The sequence below is a fragment of the Oncorhynchus kisutch genome, unplaced genomic scaffold (assembly GCF_002021735.2).
Source record: "Oncorhynchus kisutch isolate 150728-3 unplaced genomic scaffold, Okis_V2 Okis01b-Okis20b_hom, whole genome shotgun sequence".
NCBI classification, from domain to species: Eukaryota; Metazoa; Chordata; class Actinopteri; order Salmoniformes; family Salmonidae; genus Oncorhynchus; species Oncorhynchus kisutch.
This window is the reverse complement of record NW_022261978.1, coordinates 3,039,466-3,062,884: the sequence shown is the minus strand read 5'-3', so window position 1 is coordinate 3,062,884 and position 23,419 is coordinate 3,039,466. Positions and strand designations below refer to the sequence as shown.

The 23,419-nt window shown below is 45.6% G+C and overlaps 1 protein-coding gene across 1 annotated transcript; it reads left to right on the top strand.

The window, feature by feature from the left end:
• Positions 1-220: 220 nt before the first annotated feature.
• Positions 221-22,936, top strand: LOC109884551 (transmembrane channel-like protein 7). Its single transcript, XM_031811675.1, has 7 exons — positions 221-557; positions 6,731-6,977; positions 7,745-7,893; positions 9,826-9,960; positions 10,060-10,112; positions 17,310-17,448; positions 22,912-22,936. The coding sequence occupies exons 1-7, from the start codon at positions 509-511 to the stop codon at positions 22,920-22,922; spliced, it is 783 nt and encodes a 260-aa protein (XP_031667535.1). The 5' UTR covers positions 221-508; the 3' UTR covers positions 22,923-22,936.
• Positions 22,937-23,419: the final 483 nt, after the last annotated feature.

Here is a 23,419-nt window from a genome sequence, read left to right as displayed (position 1 = left end):
GGAGACACACAGAGAGAGAGGGAGACACAGAGAGAGACAGAGAGAGAGAGGGAGACAGAGAGAGAGAGACAGAGAGAGAGAGGGAGACAGAGAGAGAGAGGGAGACACAGAGAGAGACAGAGAGAGAGAGGGAGACAGAGAGAGAGAGAGACAGAGAGAGAGACAGAGAGAGAGAGGGAGACAGAGAGAGAGACACAGAGACAGAGAGAGAGAGGGAGACAGAGAGAGAGAGAGACAGAGAGAGAGACAGAGAGAGAGAGGGAGACAGAGAGAGAGACACAGAGACAGAGAGAGAGAGAGGGAGAGAAGGAAACAGAGAGGGGCTGATGCGATGCTGATATTGGGTGGGAAGTGTGTGAATGTGTGTTTGAAGGGAGCTTTGAGTGAATGTGTGTACAGCGTCTAGTGACTGTATGTGCGTGTGCGCATATGAGAGTGTGTGTGCGAGCATGTGTGTGTAAGATCAGGAAGCGGAACACAGTAGAGACCTAGAAGACCTTGAAGAAAGATGGAGGACAAAGAATACAACAGCGGTGGCTTCATGAGGCTCGTATCAGGTAAACGTGTGTGTGTGTGTGTGTGTGTGTGTGTGTGTGTGTGTGTGTGTGTGTGTGTGTGGGCCACTTCCATCTTTTATGTGTTACACCCCCTCAGTTGATATAACTAACTATCTAGGTGTTTAACTAACTATCTAGGTGTTTAACTAACTATCTAGGTGTTTAACTAACTATCTAGGTGTTTAACTAACTATCTAGGTGTTTAACTATCTAGGTGTTTAACTAACTATCTAGATGTTTAACTTCAGTTGATATAACTAACTATCTAGATGTTTAACTAACTATCTAGGTGTTTAACTAACTATCTAGGTGTTTAACTAACTATCTAGGTGTTTAACTAACTATCTAGATGTTTAACTAACTATCTAGGTGTTTAACTAACTATCTAGGTGTTTAACTAACTATCTAGGTGTTTAACTAACTATCTAGATGTTTAACTTCAGTTGATATAACTAACTATCTAGATGTTTAACTTCAGTTGAACATGCAGCTTTAAACTTTCACTTTTCAGAGGTGCGTGTGTGTGGGGGTGTGTGTGTGTGTGTGTGTGTGTGTGTGTGTGTGTGGGTGTGTGTGGGGGTGTGTGGGGGCCACTTCCATCTTTTATGTGTTACACCCCCTCAGTTGATATAACTAACTATCTAGGTGTTTAACTAACTATCTAGGTGTTTAACTAACTATCTAGGTGTTTAACTAACTATCTAGGTGTTTAACTAACTATCTAGGTGTTTAACTAACTATCTAGGTGTTTAACTAACTATCTAGATGTTTAACTTCAGTTGATATAACTAACTATCTAGATGTTTAACTTCAGTTGATATAACTAACTATCTAGATGTTTAACTAACTATCTAGGTGTTTAACTAACTATCTAGGTGTTTAACTATCTAGGTGTTTAACTATCTATCTAGGTGTTTAACTAACTATCTAGGTGTTTAACTAACTATCTAGGTGTTTAACTAACTATCTAGGTGTTTAACTAACTATCTAGGTGTTTAACTAACTATCTAGGTGTTTAACTAACTATCTAGATGTTTAACTTCAGTTGATATAACTAACTATCTAGATGTTTAACTAACTATCTAGGTGTTTAACTAACTATCTAGGTGTTTAACTAACTATCTAGATGTTTAACTTCAGTTGATATAACTAACTATCTAGATGTTTAACTTCAGTTGATATAACTAACTATCTAGATGTTTAACTAACTATCTAGGTGTTTAACTAACTATCTAGGTGTTTAACTAACTATCTAGATGTTTAACTTCAGTTGATATAACTAACTATCTAGATGTTTAACTTCAGTTGATATAACTAACTATCTAGATGTTTAACTTCAGTTGATATAACTAACTATCTAGATGTTTAACTTCAGTTGAACATGCAGCTTTAAACTTTCACTTTTCAGAGGTGCATGTGTGTGGGGGGGTGTGTGTGTGTGTGTGTGTGTGTGTGTGTGTGTGTGTGTGTGTGGGTGTGTGTGGGGGTGTGTGTGTGTGTGTGTGAGAGAGAGAGAGAGAACCTTGTCTACTTCCTCTTGTTAGGTCAGTTGATGTTTTGTTGGCTGGTTATTTAGATCAGCTCTGAAATTAGCATATAGAATTGAATTCTATCAAACAATATCACTTGCATCATTTTATTTATTAATTAATTACTTTTTTTCCTATTCCATCTCCCCTGGTTGGAGGACTTCGTGGAAACAGAACAATTCAATACGTATAGATATATAATATATACTGAACAAAAATATAAACGCAACACGTTAATTAAGTGTTGGTCGCATTTTTCATGAGCTGAAATAAAAGATCCCAGAAATGTTCCATTTAACGCACGAAAAATTTTATTTCTCTAAAATGTTGTGCACAAATTTGTTTATGTCCCTGTTATTGAGCATTTCTCATTTGCCAAGATAATCCATCCACCTGACAGGTCTGACATATCAAGAAGCTGATTAAACAGCATGATCATTACATAGGCGCACCTTGTGCTGGGGTCAATAAAAGGCCACTCTAAATGTGCAGTTTTGTCATACAACGCAATGCTACAGATGTTTCAAGTTTTGAGGGAGTGTGCAATTGGCATGCTGACTGCAGGAATGTCCAACAGAGCTTTTGCCAGAGAATTTAATGTTAATTTCTCTACCATAAGCCACCTCCAACATCATTTTAGAGAATTTGGCAGTACATTCCAACCAGCCTCACAACCACAGACCACGTGTAACCACACCAGCCCAGGTCCTCCACATCTGGCTTCTTCACCTGTGAGATCGTCTCCATCCCTCTCTCTCTACCTCTTACTTCACCCTCACTCACTCTCTTCATCCCTTCATAGATGCTCTCCTCCCTTCTCCCTCTATCCATCAACCTCTTATCCCCTCCATGGACAAGAGCTGTAGCTCCATCCTTCCATAGATGAGTCTCTCTCCCCCGTTGCTCATTCTGTTTCATTTATAACATCTGTGGTTACTTTTCTCCCTTTTTCTCCCCATATTCATGGTTCCAATTGGTAGTTACAGTCTTGTCCCATCGCTGCAACTCCCGGACTCGGGAGAGGCGAAGGTTGAGAGCCATGGGTCCTCCGAAACACGACCCTGCCAAGCCACACTGCTCCCTTAACCCGGAAGCCAGCCGCACCAACGTGTCGTAAGAAACACCGTACAACTGGCGACCCCAGTCAGCGTGCAAGCACCCGGACCGCCAACAGGAGTCGCTATAGCGCGATGGGACAAGGACATCCCGGCTGGCCAAACCCTCCCCTAAGTGCCTTAGACCGATGAGCCACCCCTCACAGCTCATTCTGTCTCCCTCTCTCCCTCCCTCTCTCCATCCCTCTATCCATCATTCATCCATAATGTAATTTACAAAATAGCCTCCAACACTCTACTTAGCAAATGGGATGCAGTCTATCACAGTGGCACCCGTTTTGTCAACAAAGCCCCATATACTACCCATCATTGCGACCTGTGTGCTCTCGTTGGTTGGTCCTCGCTACATATTCGTCGCCAAACCCACTGGCTCCAGGTCATCTATAAGCCTTTGCTAGGTAAAGCCCTGCCTTATCTCAGCTCACTGGTCACTGAAGCAGCACCCACCTGTAGCACGCGCTCCAGCAGGTATATCTCACTGGTCATCCCCAAAGCCAACACCCCCTTTGGCCACCTTTCCTTCCAGTTCTCTGCTGCCAATGACTGGAACGAATTGCAAAAATCACTGAAGTTGGAGACTTATATCTCCCTCACTAACTTCAAGCATTGGCTGTCAGAGCAGCTTACCGATCGGTGTAGCTGTACACAGCCCATCTGTAAATTGCCTATCCAACCAACTACCTACCTCATCCCCATATTTTTTTATTTATTTTTTTCTGCTCTTTTGCACACCAGTATTTCTACTTGCACATCCTCATCTGCACATCTATCACTCCAGTGTTAATTGCTCAATTGTAATTACTTCGCCACTATGGCCTATTTATTGCCTTACCTCCTTACTTAATTTGCACACACTGTATACAGATTTTCTACTGTATTATTGATTGTACGTTTGTTTATTCCATGTGTAACTCTGTGTTGTTGTTTTTGTCGTACTGCTATGCTTTATCTTGGCCAGGTCGCAGTTGTAAATGAGAACTTGTTCTCAACTAGCCTACCTGGTTAAATAAAGGTGTTCTCAACTAGCCTCCCTCTCTCCATCCCTCTCCATCCCTCTCTCCATCCCTCTCTCCATCCCCCTCCATCCCTCTCTCCATCCCTCTCTCCATCCCTCTCTCCATCCCTCTCTCCATCCCCCTCCATCCCTCTCTCCATCCCTCTCTCCATCCCTCTCTCCATCCCTCTCTCCATCCCTCTCCATCCCTCTCTCCATCCCTCTCTCCATCCCTCTCTCCATCCCTCTCTCCATCCCCTCTCCATCCCTCTCTCCATCCCTCTCTCCATCCCTCTCTCCATCCCCTCTCTCCATCCCTCTCTCCATCCCTCTCTCCATCCCCTCTCCATCCCTCTCCATCCCTCTCTCCATCCCCCTCTCCATCCCTCTCTCCATCCCTCTCTCCATCCCTCTCTCCATCCCTCTCTCCATCCCCCTCTCCATCCCTCTCTCCATCCCTCTCTCCATCCCTCTCTCCATCCCCCTCTCCATCCCTCTCTCCATCCCTCTCTCCATCCCTCTCTCTCCATCCCCCTCTCCATCCCTCTCTATCCCTCTCCATCCCTCTCTCCATCCCTCTCCATCCCTCTCTCCATCCCCCTCTCCATCCCTCTCCATCCCTCTCTCCATCCCCCTCTCCATCCCTCTCCATCCCTCTCTCCATCCCTCTCCATCCCTCTCTATCCCTCTCCATCCCTCTCTCCATCCCTCTCTCCATCCCTCTCTCGATTCATCTATCCATCCCTCTCTCCATCCCTCTCTCCATTCATCTATCCATCCCTCTCTCCATCCCTCTCTATCCCTCTCCATCCCTCTCTCCATCCCTCTCCATCCCTCTCTCCATCCCTCTCTCCATCCCTCTCTCCATCCCTCTCTCCATCCCTCTCTCCATCCCTCTCTCGATTCATCTATCCATCCCTCTCTCCACATCCCTCTCTCCATCCCTCTCTCCATCCCTCTCTCCATCCCTCTCTCATCCCTCTCTCCATCCCTCTCTCCATCCCTCTCTCGATTCATCTATCCATCCCTCTCTCCACATCCCTCTCTCCATCCCTCTCTCCATCCCTCTCTCGATTCATCTATCCATCCCTCTCTCCACATCCCTCTCTCCATCCCTCTCTCCATCCCTCTCTCCATTCATCTATCCATCCCTCTCTCCATCCCTCTCTCCATCCCTCTCTCGATTCATCTATCCATCCCTCTCTCCATCCCTCTCTCCATCCCTCTCTCCATTCATCTATCCATCCCTCTCTCCATCCCTCTCTCCATCCCTCTCTCCATCCCTCTCTCCATTCATCTATCCATCCCTCTCTCCATCCCTCTCTCCATCCCTCTCTCGATTCATCTATCCATCCCTCTCTCCATCCCTCTCTCCATTCATCTATCCATCCCTCTCTCCATCCCTCTCTCCATTCATCTATCCATCCCTCTCTCCATCCCTCTCTCCATTCATCTATCCATCCCTCTCTCCATCCCTCTCTCCATCCCTCTATCCATCCCTCTCTCCATTCATCTATCCATCCCTCTCTCCATCCCTCTCTCCATCCCTCTCTCGATTCATCTATCCATCCCTCTCTCCATCCCTCTCTCGATTCATCTATCCATCCCTCTCTCCATCCCTCTCTCCATCCCTCTCTCGATTCATCTATCCATCCCTCTCTCCATCCCTCTCTCGATTCATCTATCCATCCCTCTCTCCATCCCTCTCTCCATTCATCTATCCATCCCTCTCTCCATCCCTCTCTCCATTCATCTATCCATCCCTCTCTCGATTCATCTATCCATCCCTCTCTCCATCCCTCTCCATCCCTCTCTCCATCCCTCTCTCCATCCCTCTCTCGATTCATCTATCCATCCCTCTCTCCATCCCTCTCTCCATTCATCTATCCATCCCTCTCTCCATCCCTCTCTCCATTCATCTATCCATCCCTCTCTCCATCCCTCTCTCCATCCCTCTCTCGATTCATCTATCCATCCCTCTCTCCATCCCTCTCTCCATCCCTCTCTCCATTCATCTATCCATCCCTCTCTCCATCCCTCTCTCCATCCCTCTCTCCATTCATCTATCCATCCCTCTCTCCATCCCTCTCTATCCCTCTCCATCCCTCTCTCCATCCCTCTCTCCATCCCTCTCTCGATTCATCTATCCATCCCTCTCTCCATCCCTCTCTCCATTCATCTATCCATCCCTCTCTCCATCCCTCTCTATCCCTCTCCATCCCTCTCTCCATCCCTCTCTCCATCCCTCTCTCGATTCATCTATCCATCCCTCTCTCCATCCCTCTCTCCATCCCTCTCTCTATTCCTCTCCATCCCTCTCTCGATTCATCTATCCATCCCTCTCTCCATCCCTCTCTCCATCCCTCTCCATCCCTCTCTCCATCCCTCTCTCCATCCCTCTCTCTATCCCTCTCCATCCCGCTCTCCATTCATCTATCCATCCCTCTCTCCATCCCTCTCTCCATCCCTCTCTCCATCCCCCTCTCCATCCCTCTCTCCATTCCTCTCTCCATCCCTCTCCACCCCCCCCAATAGAGGAGAGCTGTAGCTCCACTGTGACAGACGAGTTGTGTGTTAATAACTACCAGACTGAGATCTTCAACCAGCTCCCCAGCTCTTTGGCCCGACGACGGTCCCTCCATTACCACCAGGACAGGGGGACCACAGAGACATCGCACCCAGTAGAGAAGTACCCTGGACTGGCTGGAGAAGCCAGAGACAAGGCCACTACCCAGCCGATCAGGAGCCTGCCGGTCTGTATGCAGAGGAAGAGAGAGGCAAGGTGAGTGATCGAGAGGTTGTGTCGCACACACATACAAATATTCACCAAACTGTTGCAAGAATAAGGGTCACTGAGACAGTGGTGCAAGAATAAGGGTCACTGAGACAGTGGTGCAAGAATAAGGGTCACGGAGACAGTGTTGCAAGAATAAGGGTCACTGAGACAGTGGTGCAAGAATAAGGGTCACGGAGACAGTGTTGCAAGAATAAGGGTCACTGAGACAGTGTTGCAAGAATAAGGGTCACTGAGACAGTGGTGCAAGAATAAGGGTCACTGAGACAGTGGTGCAAGAATAAGGGTCACTGAGACAGTGTTGCAAGAATAAGGGTCACTGAGACAGTGTTGCAAGAATAAGGGTCACTGAGGCAGTGTTGCAAGTTGCTTTGCCATTCTCTGTTTCAGTGTTTAGGTTATCATATAAGGTAGAGTGAGAGAGTTGCGTGTGTGTGGATATGGATGTGTGTGGATATGGATGTGTGTGGATATGGGTGTGTGTGGATATGGGTGTGTGTGGATATGGGTGTGTGTGGATATGGGTGTGTGTGGATATGGATGTGTGTGGATATGGATGTGTGTGGATATGGGTGTGTGTGGATATGGGTGTGTGTGGATATGGGTGTGTGTGGATATGGGTGTGTGTGGATATGGGTGTGTGTGGATATGGGTGTGTGTGGATATGGGTGTGTGTGACGCAGCTGTATAATGATACAAGATATAAGATTGAAAAGACTACTTGCTGGTAAAGAGGTGTGTCATCTGTCAATCAGGGACCTGAGGCACCTGCAGACGCGCACTGTTGGCCGATGGGAGTCATGGAAGCGGAACCAGAGCATAAACAGGAAGAGGCTCGGGGAGCAGGTGGGCGAGGCAATGGCAAGGCTTTTACCATGGAGCAGCATCCTCCACACCATTGAAGGTGAGAGGGAGAGGGAGAGGGAGAGGGAGAGGGAGAGTTGGGAGAGAGAGAGAGAGAGAGAGGGAGAGTTGGGAGAGAGAGAGAGAGAGAGAGGGAGAGGGAGAGGGAGAGAGAGAGAGGGAGAGGGAGAGAGAGGGAGAGGGAGAGGGAGAGGGAGAGGGAGAGGGAGAGGGAGAGGGAGAGGGAGAGGGAGAGGGAGAGGGAGAGGGAGAGGGAGAGGGGAGGGAGAGAGAGAGGGAGAGGGAGGGAGAGAGAGAGAGAGAGAGAGGGAGAGAGAGAGAGAGAGGGAGAGAGAGAGAGAGAGAGAGAGAGAGAAAGTGTGTGTGTGTGTGTGTGTGTGTGTGTGTGTGTGTGTGTGTGTGTGTGTGTGTGTGTGTGTGTGTGTGTTGCCCAACCCCACCTCAAACTTGTATATCAAACAGACCATTTAAAAAATGCTTCCTCATTTCCTCATAAAACATGACGTTATCTCCCTGACGACGATGAGCTGGCCAATCAGCGGTCTACTTGCATGTTAGTTCTACGTAACATATTTCTATCTGAACACTCCAAAACGTTGTGCCATGCTGAATGTGCCTCAGTATTTACATGCCTTAAAGAAACTGTCCAGTGTTTCCACATTTCTATGAAATATGACCTATAATTACTTACAATATGAGTGAAATAGTTGTCCTTCCCAAACATGGTAATTATGTGTGTTAAAAAGCAAGATGTTCTGTGTTGGCAGAATGGTGTTGGCGTATATCGGTAATATATACCTGCTGCACCACCACCTGTCTCTCTCTCCCCTCCAGGTAGAATGGTGTAGGTGTATATCGGTAATATATACCTGCTGCACCACCACCTGTCTCTCTCTCCCCTCCAGGCAGAATGGTGTAGGTGTATATCGGTAATATATACCTGCTGCACCACCACCTGTCTCTCTCTCCCCTCCAGGTAGAATGGTGTAGGTGTATATCGGTAATATATACCTGCTGCACCACCACCTGTCTCTCTCTCCCCTCCAGGCAGAATGGTGTAGGTGTATATCGGTAATATATACCTGCTGCACCACCACCTGTCTCTCTCTCTCCCCTCCAGGTAGAATGGTGTAGGTGTATATCGGTAATATATACCTGCTACACCACCACCTGTCTCTCTCTCCCCTCCAGGTAGAATGGTGTTATTGTATATCGGTAATATATACCTGCTGCACCACCACCTGTCTCTCTCTCCCCTCCAGGTAGAATGGTGTAGGTGTATATCGGTAATATATACCTGCTGCACCACCACCTGTCTCTCTCTCCCCTCCAGGTAGAATGGTGTAGGTGTATATCGGTAATATATACCTGCTGCACCACCACCTGTCTCTCTCTCCCCTCCAGGTAGAATGGTGTAGGTGTATATCGGTAATATATACCTGCTGCACCACCACCTGTCTCTCTCTCCCCTCCAGGTAGAATGGTGTTATTGTATATCGGTAATATATACCTGCTGCACCACCACCTGTCTCTCTCTCCCCTCCAGGTAGAATGGTGTAGGTGTATATCGGTAATATATACCTGCTGCACCACCACCTGTCTCTCTCTCCCCTCCAGGCAGAATGGTGTTGGCGTATATCGGTAATATATACCTGCTGCACCACCACCTGTCTCTCTCTCCCCTCCAGGTAGAATGGTGTTGGTGTATATCGGTAATATATACCTGCTGCACCACCACCTGTCTCTCTCTCCCCTCCAGGTAGAATGGTGTTATTGTATATCGGTAATATATACCTGCTGCACCACCACCTGTCTCTCTCTCCCCTCCAGGTAGAATGGTGTAGGTGTATATCGGTAATATATACCTGCTGCACCACCACCTGTCTCTCTCTCCCCTCCAGGCAGAATGGTGTTGGCGTATATCGGTAATATATACCTGCTGCATCACCACCTGTCTCTCTCTCCCCTCCAGGTAGATTCGGTGTAGGCGTGAAAGCTTATTTTGTCTTCCTGAGATATTTGCTTTACCTGAACCTGCTCCTGTGTCTGGTCATTGGAGGGACTATACTCATACCCACAGCAGTCTATGACAGCGACGGTGACAGAGGTGTGTGGGTAATATATTATTATAATGTGCCGCATGGATGCGTCGTTGTGGGAAAACGTCATATACTTAGTTGAAAGTTGCTCTGTGATGTGGTTGCAGGACTACTGAGGTTTGAGGGCAATGACTCGGTTTTGGACTTCTTCGTTGGTTCGGTGAGTGTGTGTGTGTGTGTGTACGTGTGTGTGTACATGTGTGTGTACGTGTGTTTGTGTGTCTTTCTGTGTGTACGTGTGTGTGTGTGTGTGTGTGTGTACGTGTGTGTGTACATGTGTGTGTACGTGTGTGTGTGTGTCTTTCTGTGTGTACGTGTGTGTGTGTGTGTGTGTGTGTGTGTGTGTGTGTGTGTGTGTGTGTGTGTGTGTGTGTGTGTGTGTATACGTGTGTGTGTGTATACGTGTGTGTGTGTATATGTGTACAGCAGTGGAGGCTGCTGAGGGGAGGATGGCTCAAGCATTTCGCTACACTCGCACTAACATCTGCTAACCGTGTGTATGTGACCAATAACATCTGCTAACCGTGTGTATGTGACCAATAACATCTGCTAACCGTGTGTATGTGACCAATAACATCTGCTAACCGTGTGTATGTGACCAATAACATCTGCTAACCGTGTGTATGTGACCAATAACATCTGCTAACCGTGTGTATGTGACCACTAACATCTGCTAACCGTGTGTATGTGACCAATAACATCTGCTAACCGTGTGTATGTGACCAATAACATCTGCTAACCGTGTGTATGTGACCAATAACATCTGCTAACCGTGTGTATGTGACCACTAACATCTGCTAACCGTGTGTATGTGACCAATAACATCTGCTAACCATGTGTATGTGAGCAATAACATCTGCTAACCGTGTGTATGTGACCAATAACATCTGCTAACCGTGTGTATGTGACCAATAACATCTGCTAACCGTGTGTATGTGACCAATAACATCTGCTAACCATGTGTATGTGACCAATAACATCTGCTAACCGTGTGTATGTGACCATTAACATCTGCTAACCGTGTGTATGTGACCAATAACATCTGCTAACCGTGTGTATGTGACCAATAACATCTGCTAACCGTGTGTATGTGACCAATAACATCTGCTAACCGTGTGTATGTGACCAATAACATCTGCTAACCGTGTGTATGTGACCAATAACATCTGCTAACCGTGTGTATGTGACCAATAACATCTGCTAACCGTGTGTATGTGACCAATAACATCTGCTAACCGTGTGTATGTGACCAATAACATCTGCTAACCGTGTGTATGTGACCAATAACATCTGCTAACCGTGTGTATGTGACAAATAACATCTGCTAACCATGTGTATGTGACCACTAACATCTGCTAACCGTGTGTATGTGACCAATAACATCTGCTAACCGTGTGTATGTGACCAATAACATCTGCTAACCGTGTGTATGTGACCACTAACATCTGCTAACCGTGTGTATGTGACCACTAACATCTGCTAACCGTGTGTATGTGACCAATAACATCTGCTAACCGTGTGTATGTGACCAATAACATCTGCTAACCGTGTGTATGTGACCAATAACATCTGCTAACCGTGTGTATGTGACCACTAACATCTGCTAACCGTGTGTATGTGACAAATAACATCTGCTAACCGTGTGTATGTGACCAATAACATCTGCTAACCGTGTGTATGTGACCACTAACATCTGCTAACCGTGTGTATGTGACCACTAACATCTGCTAACCGTGTGTATGTGACAAATAACATCTGCTAACCGTGTGTATGTGACAAATAACATCTGCTAACCGTGTGTATGTGACCAATAACATCTGCTAACCGTGTGTATGTGACCACTAACATCTGCTAACCGTGTGTATGTGACCACTAACATCTGCTAACCGTGTGTATGTGACCATTAACATCTGCTAACCGTGTGTATGTGACCATTAACATCTGCTAACCGTGTGTATGTGACCAATACCATCTGCTAACCGTGTGTATGTGACCAATTAACATCTGCTAACCGTGTGTATGTGACCAATAACATCTGCTAACGCGGTGTATGTGACCAATAACATCTGCTAACCGTGTGTATGTGACCAATAACATCTGCTAACGTGTGTATGTGACCATAACATCTGCTAACCGTGTGTATGTGACCACTAACATCTGCTAACCGTGTGTATTGACCATTAACATCTGCTAAACCGTGTGTATGTGACCATTAAACATCTGCTAACCGTGTGTATGTGACCAATAACATCTGCTAACCGTGTGTATGTGACCAATAACATCTGCTAACCGTGTGTATGTGACCAATAACATCTGCTAACCATGTGTATGTGACCAATAACATCTGCTAACGGTAGGACCACTACATCTGCTAACCGATCATGTGTACTTGACCAAATAACATCTGCTAACCGTGTGTATGTGACCAATAACATCTGCTAACCGTGTGTATGTGACCAATAACATCTGCTAACCGTGTGTATGTGACCAATAACATCTGCTAACCGTGTGTATGTGACCAATAACATCTGCTAACCGTGTGTATGTGACCAATAACATCTGCTAACCGTGTGTATGTGACCAATAACATCTGCTAACCGTGTGTATGTGACCAATAACATCTGCTAACCGTGTGTATGTGACCAATAACATCTGCTAACCGTGTGTATGTGACCAATAGCATCTGCTAACCGTGTGTATGTGACCAATAACATCTGCTAACCGTGTGTATGTGACCAATAACATCTGCTAACCGTGTGTATGTGACCAATAACATCTGCTAAACCGTGTGTATGTGACCATAACATCTTGCTAACCGTGTGTATGTGACCAATAACATCTGCTAACCGTGTTGTATGTGACCACTAACATCTGCTAACCGTGTGTATGTGACCAATAACATCTGCTAACCGTGTGTATGTGACCAATAACATCTGCTAACCGTGTGTATGTGACCAATAACATCTGCTAACCGTGTGTATGTGACCACTAACATCTGCTAACCGTGTGTATGTGACCAATAACATCTGCTAACCATGTGTATGTGACCAATAACATCTGCTAACCGTGTGTATGTGACCAATAACATCTGCTAACCGTGTGTATGTGACCAATAACATCTGCTAACCGTGTGTATGTGACCAATAACATCTGCTAACCATGTGTATGTGACCAATAACATCTGCTAACCGTGTGTATGTGACCATTAACATCTGCTAACCGTGTGTATGTGACCAATAACATCTGCTAACCGTGTGTATGTGACCAATAACATCTGCTAACCGTGTGTATGTGACCAATAACATCTGCTAACCGTGTGTATGTGACCAATAACATCTGCTAACCGTGTGTATGTGACCAATAACATCTGCTAACCGTGTGTATGTGACCAATAACATCTGCTAACCGTTGTGTATGTGACCAATAACATCTGCTAACCGTGTGTATGTGACCAATAACATCTGCTAACCGTGTGTATGTGACCAATAACATCTGCTAACCGTGTGTATGTGACCAATAACATCTGCTAACATGTGTATGTGACCAATAACATCTGCTAACCGTGTGTATGTGACCAATAACATCTGCTAACCGTGTGTATGTGACCAATAACATCTGCTAACCGTGTGTATGTGACCAATAACATCTGCTAACACTGTGTATGTGACCAATAACATCTGCTAACCGTGTGTATGTGACCATTAACATCTGCTAAACCGTGTGTATGTGACCAATAACATCTGCTAACCGTGTGTATGTGACCAATAACATCTGCTAACCGTGTGTATGTGACCAATAACATCTGCTAACCGTGTGTATGTGACCAATAACATCTGCTAACCGTGTGTATGTGGACCAATAACATCTGCTAACCGTGTGTATGTGACCAATAACATCTGCTAACCGTGTGTATGTGACCAATAACATCTGCTAACCGTGTGTATGTGACCAATAACATCTGCTAACCGTGTGTATGTGACCAATAACATCTGCTAACCGTGTGTATGTGACCAATAACATCTGCTAACCGTGTGTATGTGACCAATAACATCTGCTAACCGTGTGTATGTGACCAATAACATCTGCTAACCGTGTGTATGTGACCAATAACATCTGCTAACCGTGTGTATGTGACCAATAACATCTGCTAACCGTGTGTATGTGACAAATAACATCTGCTAACCGTGTGTATGTGACCACTAACATCTGCTAACCGTGTGTATGTGACCACTAACATCTGCTAACCGTGTGTATGTGACCAATAACATCTGCTAACCGTGTGTATGTGACCAATAACATCTGCTAACCGTGTGTATGTGACCACTAACATCTGCTAACCGTGTGTATGTGACCACTAACATCTGCTAACCGTGTGTATGTGACCAATAACATCTGCTAACCGTGTGTATGTGACCAATAACATCTGCTAACCGTGTGTATGTGACCAATAACATCTGCTAACCGTGTGTATGTGACCACTAACATCTGCTAACCGTGTGTATGTGACAAATAACATCTGCTAACCGTGTGTATGTGACCAATAACATCTGCTAACCGTGTGTATGTGACCACTAACATCTGCTAACCGTGTGTATGTGACCACTAACATCTGCTAACCGTGTGTATGTGACAAATAACATCTGCTAACCGTGTGTATGTGACAAATAACATCTGCTAACCGTGTGTATGTGACCAATAACATCTGCTAACCGTGTGTATGTGACCATTAACATCTGCTAACCGTGTGTATGTGACCACTAACATCTGCTAACCGTGTGTATGTGACCACTAACATCTGCTAACCGTGTGTATGTGACCACTAACATCTGCTAACCCTGTGTATGTGACCATTAACATCTGCTAACCGTGTGTATGTGACCATTAACATCTGCTAACCGTGTGTATGTGACCACTAACATCTGCTAACCGTGTGTATGTGACCATTAACATCTGCTAACCGTGTGTATGTGACCACTAACATCTGCTAACCATGTGTATGTGACCAATAACATCTGCTAACCGTGTGTATGTGACCATTAACATCTGCTAACCGTGTGTATGTGACCACTAACATCTGCTAACCGTGTGTATGTGACCATTAACATCTGCTAACCGTGTGTATGTGACCATTAACATCTGCTAACCGTGTGTATGTGACCATTAACATCTGCTAACCTGTGTATGTGACCATTAACATCTGCTAACCGTGTGTATGTGACCAATAACATCTGCTAACCGTGTTTATGTGACCAATACATCTGCTAACCGTGTTTATGTGACCAATAACATCTGCTACCGTGTGTATGTGACCACTAACATCTGCTAACCGTGTGTATGTGACCATTAACATCTGCTAACCGTGTGTATGTGACCAATAACATCTGCTAACCGTGTGTATGTGACCAATAACATCTGCTACCGTGTGTATGTGACCAATAACATCTGCTAACCGTGTGTATGTGACCAATAACATCTGCTAACCGTGTGTATGTGACCAATAACATCTGCTAACCGTGTGTATGTGACCAATAACATCTGCTAACCGTGTGTATGTGACAAATAACATCTGCTAACCGTGTGTATGTGACCAATAACATCTGCTAACCGTGTGTATGTGACCATTAACATCTGCTAACCGTGTGTATGTGACCACTAACATCTGCTAACCGTGTGTATGTGACCACTAACATCTGCTAACCGTGTGTATGTGACCACTAACATCTGCTAACCGTGTGTATGTGACCATTAACATCTGCTAACCGTGTGTATGTGACCAATAACATCTGCTAACCGTGTGTATGTGACCAATAACATCTGCTAACCGTGTGTATGTGACCAATAACATCTGCTAACCGTGTGTATGTGACAAATAACATCTGCTAACCATGTGTATGTGACCACTAACATCTGCTAACCGTGTGTATGTGACCAATAACATCTGCTAACCGTGTGTATGTGACCAATAACATCTGCTAACCGTGTGTATGTGACCACTAACATCTGCTAACCGTGTGTATGTGACCACTAACATCTGCTAACCGTGTGTATGTGACCAATAACATCTGCTAACCGTGTGTATGTGACCAATAACATCTGCTAACCGTGTGTATGTGACCAATAACATCTGCTAACCGTGTGTATGTGACCACTAACATCTGCTAACCGTGTGTATGTGACAAATAACATCTGCTAACCGTGTGTATGTGACCAATAACATCTGCTAACCGTGTGTATGTGACCACTAACATCTGCTAACCGTGTGTATGTGACCACTAACATCTGCTAACCGTGTGTATGTGACAAATAACATCTGCTAACCGTGTGTATGTGACAAATAACATCTGCTAACCGTGTGTATGTGACCAATAACATCTGCTAACCGTGTGTATGTGACCACTAACATCTGCTAACCGTGTGTATGTGACCACTAACATCTGCTAACCGTGTGTATGTGACCAATAACATCTGCTAACCGTGTTTATGTGACCATAACATCTGCTAACCGTGTGTATGTGACCACTAACATCTGCTAACCGTGTGTATGTGGACCATTAACATCTGCTAGACCGTGTGTATGTGACCAATAACATCTGCTAACCGTGTGTAATGTGACCAATAACATCTGCTAACCGTGTGTATGTGACCAATAACATCTGCTAACCGTGTGTATGTGACCAATAACATCTGCTAACCGTGTGTATGTGACCAATAACATCTGCTAACCGTGTGTATGTGACCAATAACATCTGCTAACCGTGTGTATGTGACCATTAACATCTGCTAACCGTGTGTATGTGACCATTAACATCTGCTAACCGTGTTTATGTGACCAATACTTTGTGGTGTGTGTGTGTGTGTGTGTGTGTGTGTGTGTGTGTGTGTGTGTGTGTGTGTGTGTGTATGTGTGTGTGTGTGTGTGTGTGTGTGTGGTGTGTGTGTGTGTGTGTGTGGTGTGTGTGTGTGTGTGGTGTATGTGTGTGTGTGTGTGTGTGTGTGTGTGGTGTGTGTGTGTGTGTGTGTGGTGTGTGTGTGTGTGGTGTGTGTGTGTGTGTGTGGTGTCTGGTGTGTGTATGTGACCAATACATTTGATTTACATTTTGGGGTATTTGTGTATGTTTCCATGGTAATGGCTGGAACAGAGTAAATGGAATGACATGAAACCATGTGTTTGATGTATTTGATACCATTCCACCTTTCGCTCCAGTCATTCCCACAAGCCCTGTCCTCCCCAATTAGTGCCACCAACCTCCTGTGGAGTACAGTGTGTGTGATTTAACCCTCTTTCTCCCTCTCTCCTCTCTCTCCTCTCTCTCTTCCTCTTGATCACCCTCCTTCCTCTCTTCCCTCCCTCCTCCAGGGTTTTCTAGAACGTTCTCCAGTATTCTATGGGTTCTATGCACGTAGTTCTCTAGACCTGCTGTGTCTGAACACGCCCCTCCTCTCCTCCTCGGAACCCTCACCGTCCTCATCCTCAGTTTGGTCATGGTGGTCCGCAGGTCAGACACACACATACACACATACACACACACACACACACACACACACACACACACACACACACACACACACACACACACACACACACACACACACACATGTTGTTTTACTATCCTTGTGGGAACCAAACAATTGATTCCCATTCAAAATCCTATTTTCCCTGACCCTTAGCCTAACCCTAACAGTAACTCTATCTAACCTTAACCATAAATCCCTAAACCTAACCCCTAACCCCTAACCCTAAACCTAACCCCTAACCCTAAACCTAACCCCTAACCCTAAACCTAACCCCTAACCTCAAACCTAACCCCTAACCCCTAAACCTAACCCTAAACCTAACCCCTAAACCTAACCCCAAAATAACAACACAATGTCAAATACAGGTAGCCTAGTCAAATAATGAACATCCAATCACATTAACCATTACTCTCTCACAGTAATTCCACTAACGGTCCATATGTAGCCAAATGTAGCTGCTGCTCATGTTGGTATCTGTACTGATGGCGCAAAAGCCATGACAGGTAGACATAGTGGAGTGGTAATGCGCGTGCAGGCAGTTGCTCCCGATGCTACTTGGGTCCACTGCAGCATCCACCGAGAGGCTCTTTCTTGCTGCCAAGGGAATGCCTGACAGCTTGAAAGACGTTTTGGACACTACAATGAAAATGGGTACCTTTGTTAATTAATAATCCTCTTAAGGATCTCTACAGATCGCTGTCCCACCCACGGGACGGTTGAGCTAATGTGCGCTAATGCGATTAGCATGAGGTTGTAAGTATCAAGAAACATTTCCAGGACAAAGTCATATCTGATATTGGCAGAAAGCTTACATTCTTGTAACTAACTGCATTGTCCAATTTACAGTAGCTATTACACTGAAATAATACCACTCTATTTTTTGAAGAAAGTGCACAGTTATGAACTTGAAAAGTTATTAATATTCCAATTAGGCACATTTGGGCAGTCTTGATACAACATTTTGAACAGAAATACAATGGTTCATTGGATCAGTCTAAAACGTTGCACATACACTGCTGCCATCTAGCGGCTAACATCTAAATTGCACCTGGGCTGGAATAATACATTATGGCCTTTCTTTTTTCTTCTTCTTTGTGTTATCTTTTACCAGATCTAATGTGTTATATTCTCCTACATTCATTTCACATTTCTATAAATTTTAAAGTGTTTCCTTTCAAATGGTGTCAATAATAAGCATATCCTTGCTTCAGGTCCTGAGGCAGTTAGATTTGGGTCCTGAGCTACAGGCAGTTAGATTTGGATCCTGAGCTACAGGCAGTTAGATTTGGGTCCTGAGCTACAGGCAGTTAGATTTGGGTCATTTTAAGTGAACATTGTAAAAAAAGGGGCAGATCCTTAAAGCCCCTGAACTCTGGTATTTTCTGCTTTATGCAGTGATATGGGCAGCGACCATGTAACACTTTTACAACATACAGAAGTGCCCTGGTTATCAAGGGGCAAAATATTGACACGTTTTTATGAATTGAGAGACGAGCTTAAAGTTTCCTTTACTGACCATAATTGTCACTTGTCTGACCGCTTGATGGTGATGACTTTCTCACAAGACTGACCTGTCTGGGTCAGGGATGGGCGGTGATGACTTTCTCACACGACTGACCTGTCTGGGTCAGGGATGGGCGGTGATGACTTTCTCACAAGACTGGCCTATCTGGGTCAGGGATGGGCGGTGATGACTTTCTCACAAGACTGGCCTATCTGGGTTAGGGATGGTGATGACTTTCTCACAAGACTGACCTATCTGGGTTATTGATGATGATGCCTTTCTCACACGACTGACCTGTCTGGGTCAGGGATGGGCGGTGATGACTTTCTCACAAGACTGACCTGTCTGGGTCAGGGATGGGCGGTGATGACTTTCTCACAAGACTGGCCTATCTGGGTCAGGGATGGGCGGTGATGACTTTCTCACAAGACTGGCCTATCTGGGTTAGGGATGGTGATGACTTTCTCACAAGACTGACCTATCTGGGTTATTGATGATGATGACTTCTCACAAGACTGACCTGTCTGGGTCAGGGATGGTGATGACTTTCTCACAAGACTGGGCCTGTCTGGGTCAGGGATGGTGATGACTTTCTCACAAGACTGGCCTGTCTGGGTCAGGGATGGTGATGACTCTCTCACAAGACTGACCTGTCTGAGTCAGGGATGGGCGGTGATGACTCTCTCACAAGACTGGCCTGTCTGGGTCAGGGATGGGCGGTGATGACTTTCTCACAGACTGACCTGTCTGGGTCAGGGATGGGCGGTGTACCATGTTTTTTGTGACATACCGGTATTGATGCAGGGATGGGCGGTGTACCGTGTTTTTGTGACATACCGGTATTGATGCAGGGATGGGCGGTGTACCATGTTTTTGTGACATACCGGTATTGATGCAGGGATGGGCGGTGTACCGTGTTTTTGTGACATACCGGTATTGATGCAGGGATGGGCGTGTACCGTGTTTTTGTGACATAGCCGGTATTGATGGCAGGGATGGGCGGTGTACCGTGTTTTTGTGACATAGCGGTATTGATGCAGGGATGGGCGGTGTACCGTGTTTTTGTGACATACCGGTATTGATGCAGGGATGGGCGGTGTACCGTGTTTTTGTGACATACCGGTATTGATGCAGGGATGGCGGTGTACCGTGTTTTTGTGACATACCGGTATTGATGCAGGGATGGGCGGTGTACCGTGTTTTGTGACATACCGGTATTGATGCAGGGATGGGCGGTGTACCGTGTTTTTGTGACATACCGGTATTGATGCAGGGATGGGCGGTGTACCATGTTTTTGTGACATAACCGGTATTGATGCAGGGGATGGGGCGGTGTACCATGTTTTTGTGACATACCGGTATTGATGCAGGGATGGGCGGTGTAACCGTGTTTTGTGACATACCGGTATTGATGCAGGGATGGGCGGTGTACCATGTTTTTGGACATACCGGTATTGATGCAGGGACCGGTATTGATGCAGGGACCGGTATTGATGCAGGGACCGGTATTGATGCAGGGACCGGTATTGATGCAGGGACCGGTATTGATGCAGGGACCGGTATTGATGCAGGGACCGGTTTGGGTTTTTACTTTAACTTCTATACCGGTATTGTAATGTTTGGTTGTAACTTTATAATTACAATAGACATTATATTCCCATGATTCCAACAGTTATGTATATATATATACACATAACTGTTGGAATCATGGGAATATAATGTATATAATTATAATTATATATATATTAACTCAAGTGTTTTGCTCTAAATCGCAAGTCAAATTGCAACATTTGGTTAAAAATAAAACCCAGATGACTTGCTCTTATCGTGCAGCCCTACATGGCAGTGTGGAAATGATCTCAAATGCAGAAATGGATGATTATTAATTATGACTTTTGGGGGGTTGAAGTTGAATTGAACAGTATAAAACAATCAGAGAATGGAGACAGATGTATATTTTGCCACCCCCTAGGGTCACGCACTACTCATAAACACATGTAGAACTTTTATTATAAAACATCAAATACCATCAAATACCATCAAATACCATCAAATACCATCAAATACCATCAAATACCATCAAATACCATCAAATACCATCAAATACCATCAAATACCATCAAATACCATCAAATACCATCAAATACCATCAAATACTCTCATACCGTCATTTAAAAAAATACCATGATATTATATTTTGGCCATATCGCCCAGCCCTAATCTGGGTGATGTTTTTTCTCACCTGAATGATCTGAATCTAGGATTACAGGGACTCTCCGCAACTATATTCAATGTGCGGGACAAAATTGAGGCTATGATTAAGAAGTTGGAGCTCTTCTCTGTCTGTATTAACAAGAACAACACACAGGTCTTTCTATCACTGTATGATTCTTTTGTGTGCAAATGACCTCAAGCTTATGAACAATGTCAAATGTGATATAGTGAAGCACCTGAGTGAGTTGGATGTGGAATTACGCAGGTACTTTCCCGAAACGGACGACACAAACAACTGGATTCCTTATCCCTTTCATGCCCTGCCTCCAGTCCACCGATATCTGAACAGAGAGAGCCTCATCGAAATTGCAAATTGAATTTAATCAGAAGCCACTGGCAGATTTCTGGATTGGGCTGCACTCAGAGTGTCCTGCCTTGGCAAATTGCCAATTAAAGACACTGATGCCCTTTGCAACCACATACCTATGTGAGAGTGGATTCTTGGCCCTCACTAGCATAAAATCTAAATACAGACAAAGACTGTGGAAATGATGTAACACTGAGACTCTCTCCAATACCACCCAACATTGCAGAGATATGTACATCCTTTCATCACACCCCTTCTCATTAACTTATTCACCATCTTCGATGACCAAATAAGGTTTTATATGTAAAATGGTTACATAAAGAGCAACATTATTGATTATTATTATTGTGCCCTGGGCCTATAAAAGCTCTTTGTCACTTCCCACAAGCCGGGTTGTGACAAACTCAGACTCACTCTTATGTTTAATAAATGTATCGTATAGTGTGGAGGCTTACAATGATGGCAAAAAAACAACATTTGAGAGTACGCTGACCTGATGCTAAGGGGGTACAGCTGACCTGGTGCTAGAGGAGGTACAGCTGACCTGGTGCTAGAGGGGGTACAGCTGACCTGGTGCTAGAGGGGGTACAGCTGACCTGGTGCTAGAGAGGGGTACAGCTGACCTGGTGCTAGAAGGGGGTACAGCTGACCTGATGCTAGAGGGGGTACAGCTGACCTGGTGCTAGAGGGGGTACAGCTGACCTGGTGCTAGAGGGGGTACAGCTGACCTGATGCTAGAGGGGGTACAGCTGACCTGGTGCTAGAGGGGGTACAGCTGACCTGGTGCTAGAGGGGTACAGCTGACCTGGTGCTAGAGGGGGTACAGCTGACCTGATGCTAGAGGGGGTACAGCTGACCTGGTTGCTAGAGGGGGTAACAGCTGACCTGGTGCTAGAGGGGGGTACAGCTAACCTGGTGCTAGAGGGGGTACAGCTAACCTGGTGCTAGAGGGGGTACAGCTGACCTGGTGCTAGAGGGGGTACAGCTAACCTGGTGCTAGAGGGGGTACAGCTGACCTGGTGCTAGAGGGGGTACAGCTGGAGGTTGAATGTTTGAAGGGGTACAGCTACCTGATGCTAGAGGGGGTACAGCTGACCTGATGCTAGAGGGGGTACAGCTGGAGGTTGAATGTTTGAAGGGGTACGGGACTATAAAACGTTTGGAACCACTGCTTAGCGCCTAAACCAACCCAATGCTGTTACATTTGTAGGGCGTAGTGAACGAGTACACACTTCAGGAAGGAGAGATTATTGGGACGTAGCTAAGGATACGCTGTTAAGATGTGTCCACAGGGAGCAACAGTTACGGGCCAAAGTATCTGCTTTAAAAACAATAACAATGATCACCTCTTTTTAACAGGACGGTTGTAGGCTAACAAGCACACTTGGTTGCTAGGCACCGCTACAACATCCACATGAGGCTACAAGGTGTTCTGTGGGTGGACTTCTGTATCCAGGACCCCGAGGGTCGCCGACCTCAAACTCAGCTTCCATCAGGAACGAACTGAAGGTTAGGGGTGGAAGTCTGTCTGCCCTTTCAACTAACTCTCTCTCTCTCCATTATGATTGGTCTGTATCCGTTCCTCTGTCTCTCTCTCTCTCTCTCTCTCCATTATGATTGGTCTGTATCCGTTCCTCTCTCTCTCTGTCTCTCTCTCCATTATGATTGCTCTGCATCCGTTCCTCTGTCTCTCTCTCCGTCTACCACCACGCTCTGTCTCTCTCCATTATGATTGCCCGTCTCTTTCTTCCAGTTGTGCTGGTCGGGGCAACTCTTTAATTTCCCTCTCCCTCTCCCTCTCCCTCTCCCTCTCTCCCCTCCCTCTCCCTCTCCACTCCCTCTCCCTCTCCCTCTCCCTCTCCCTCTC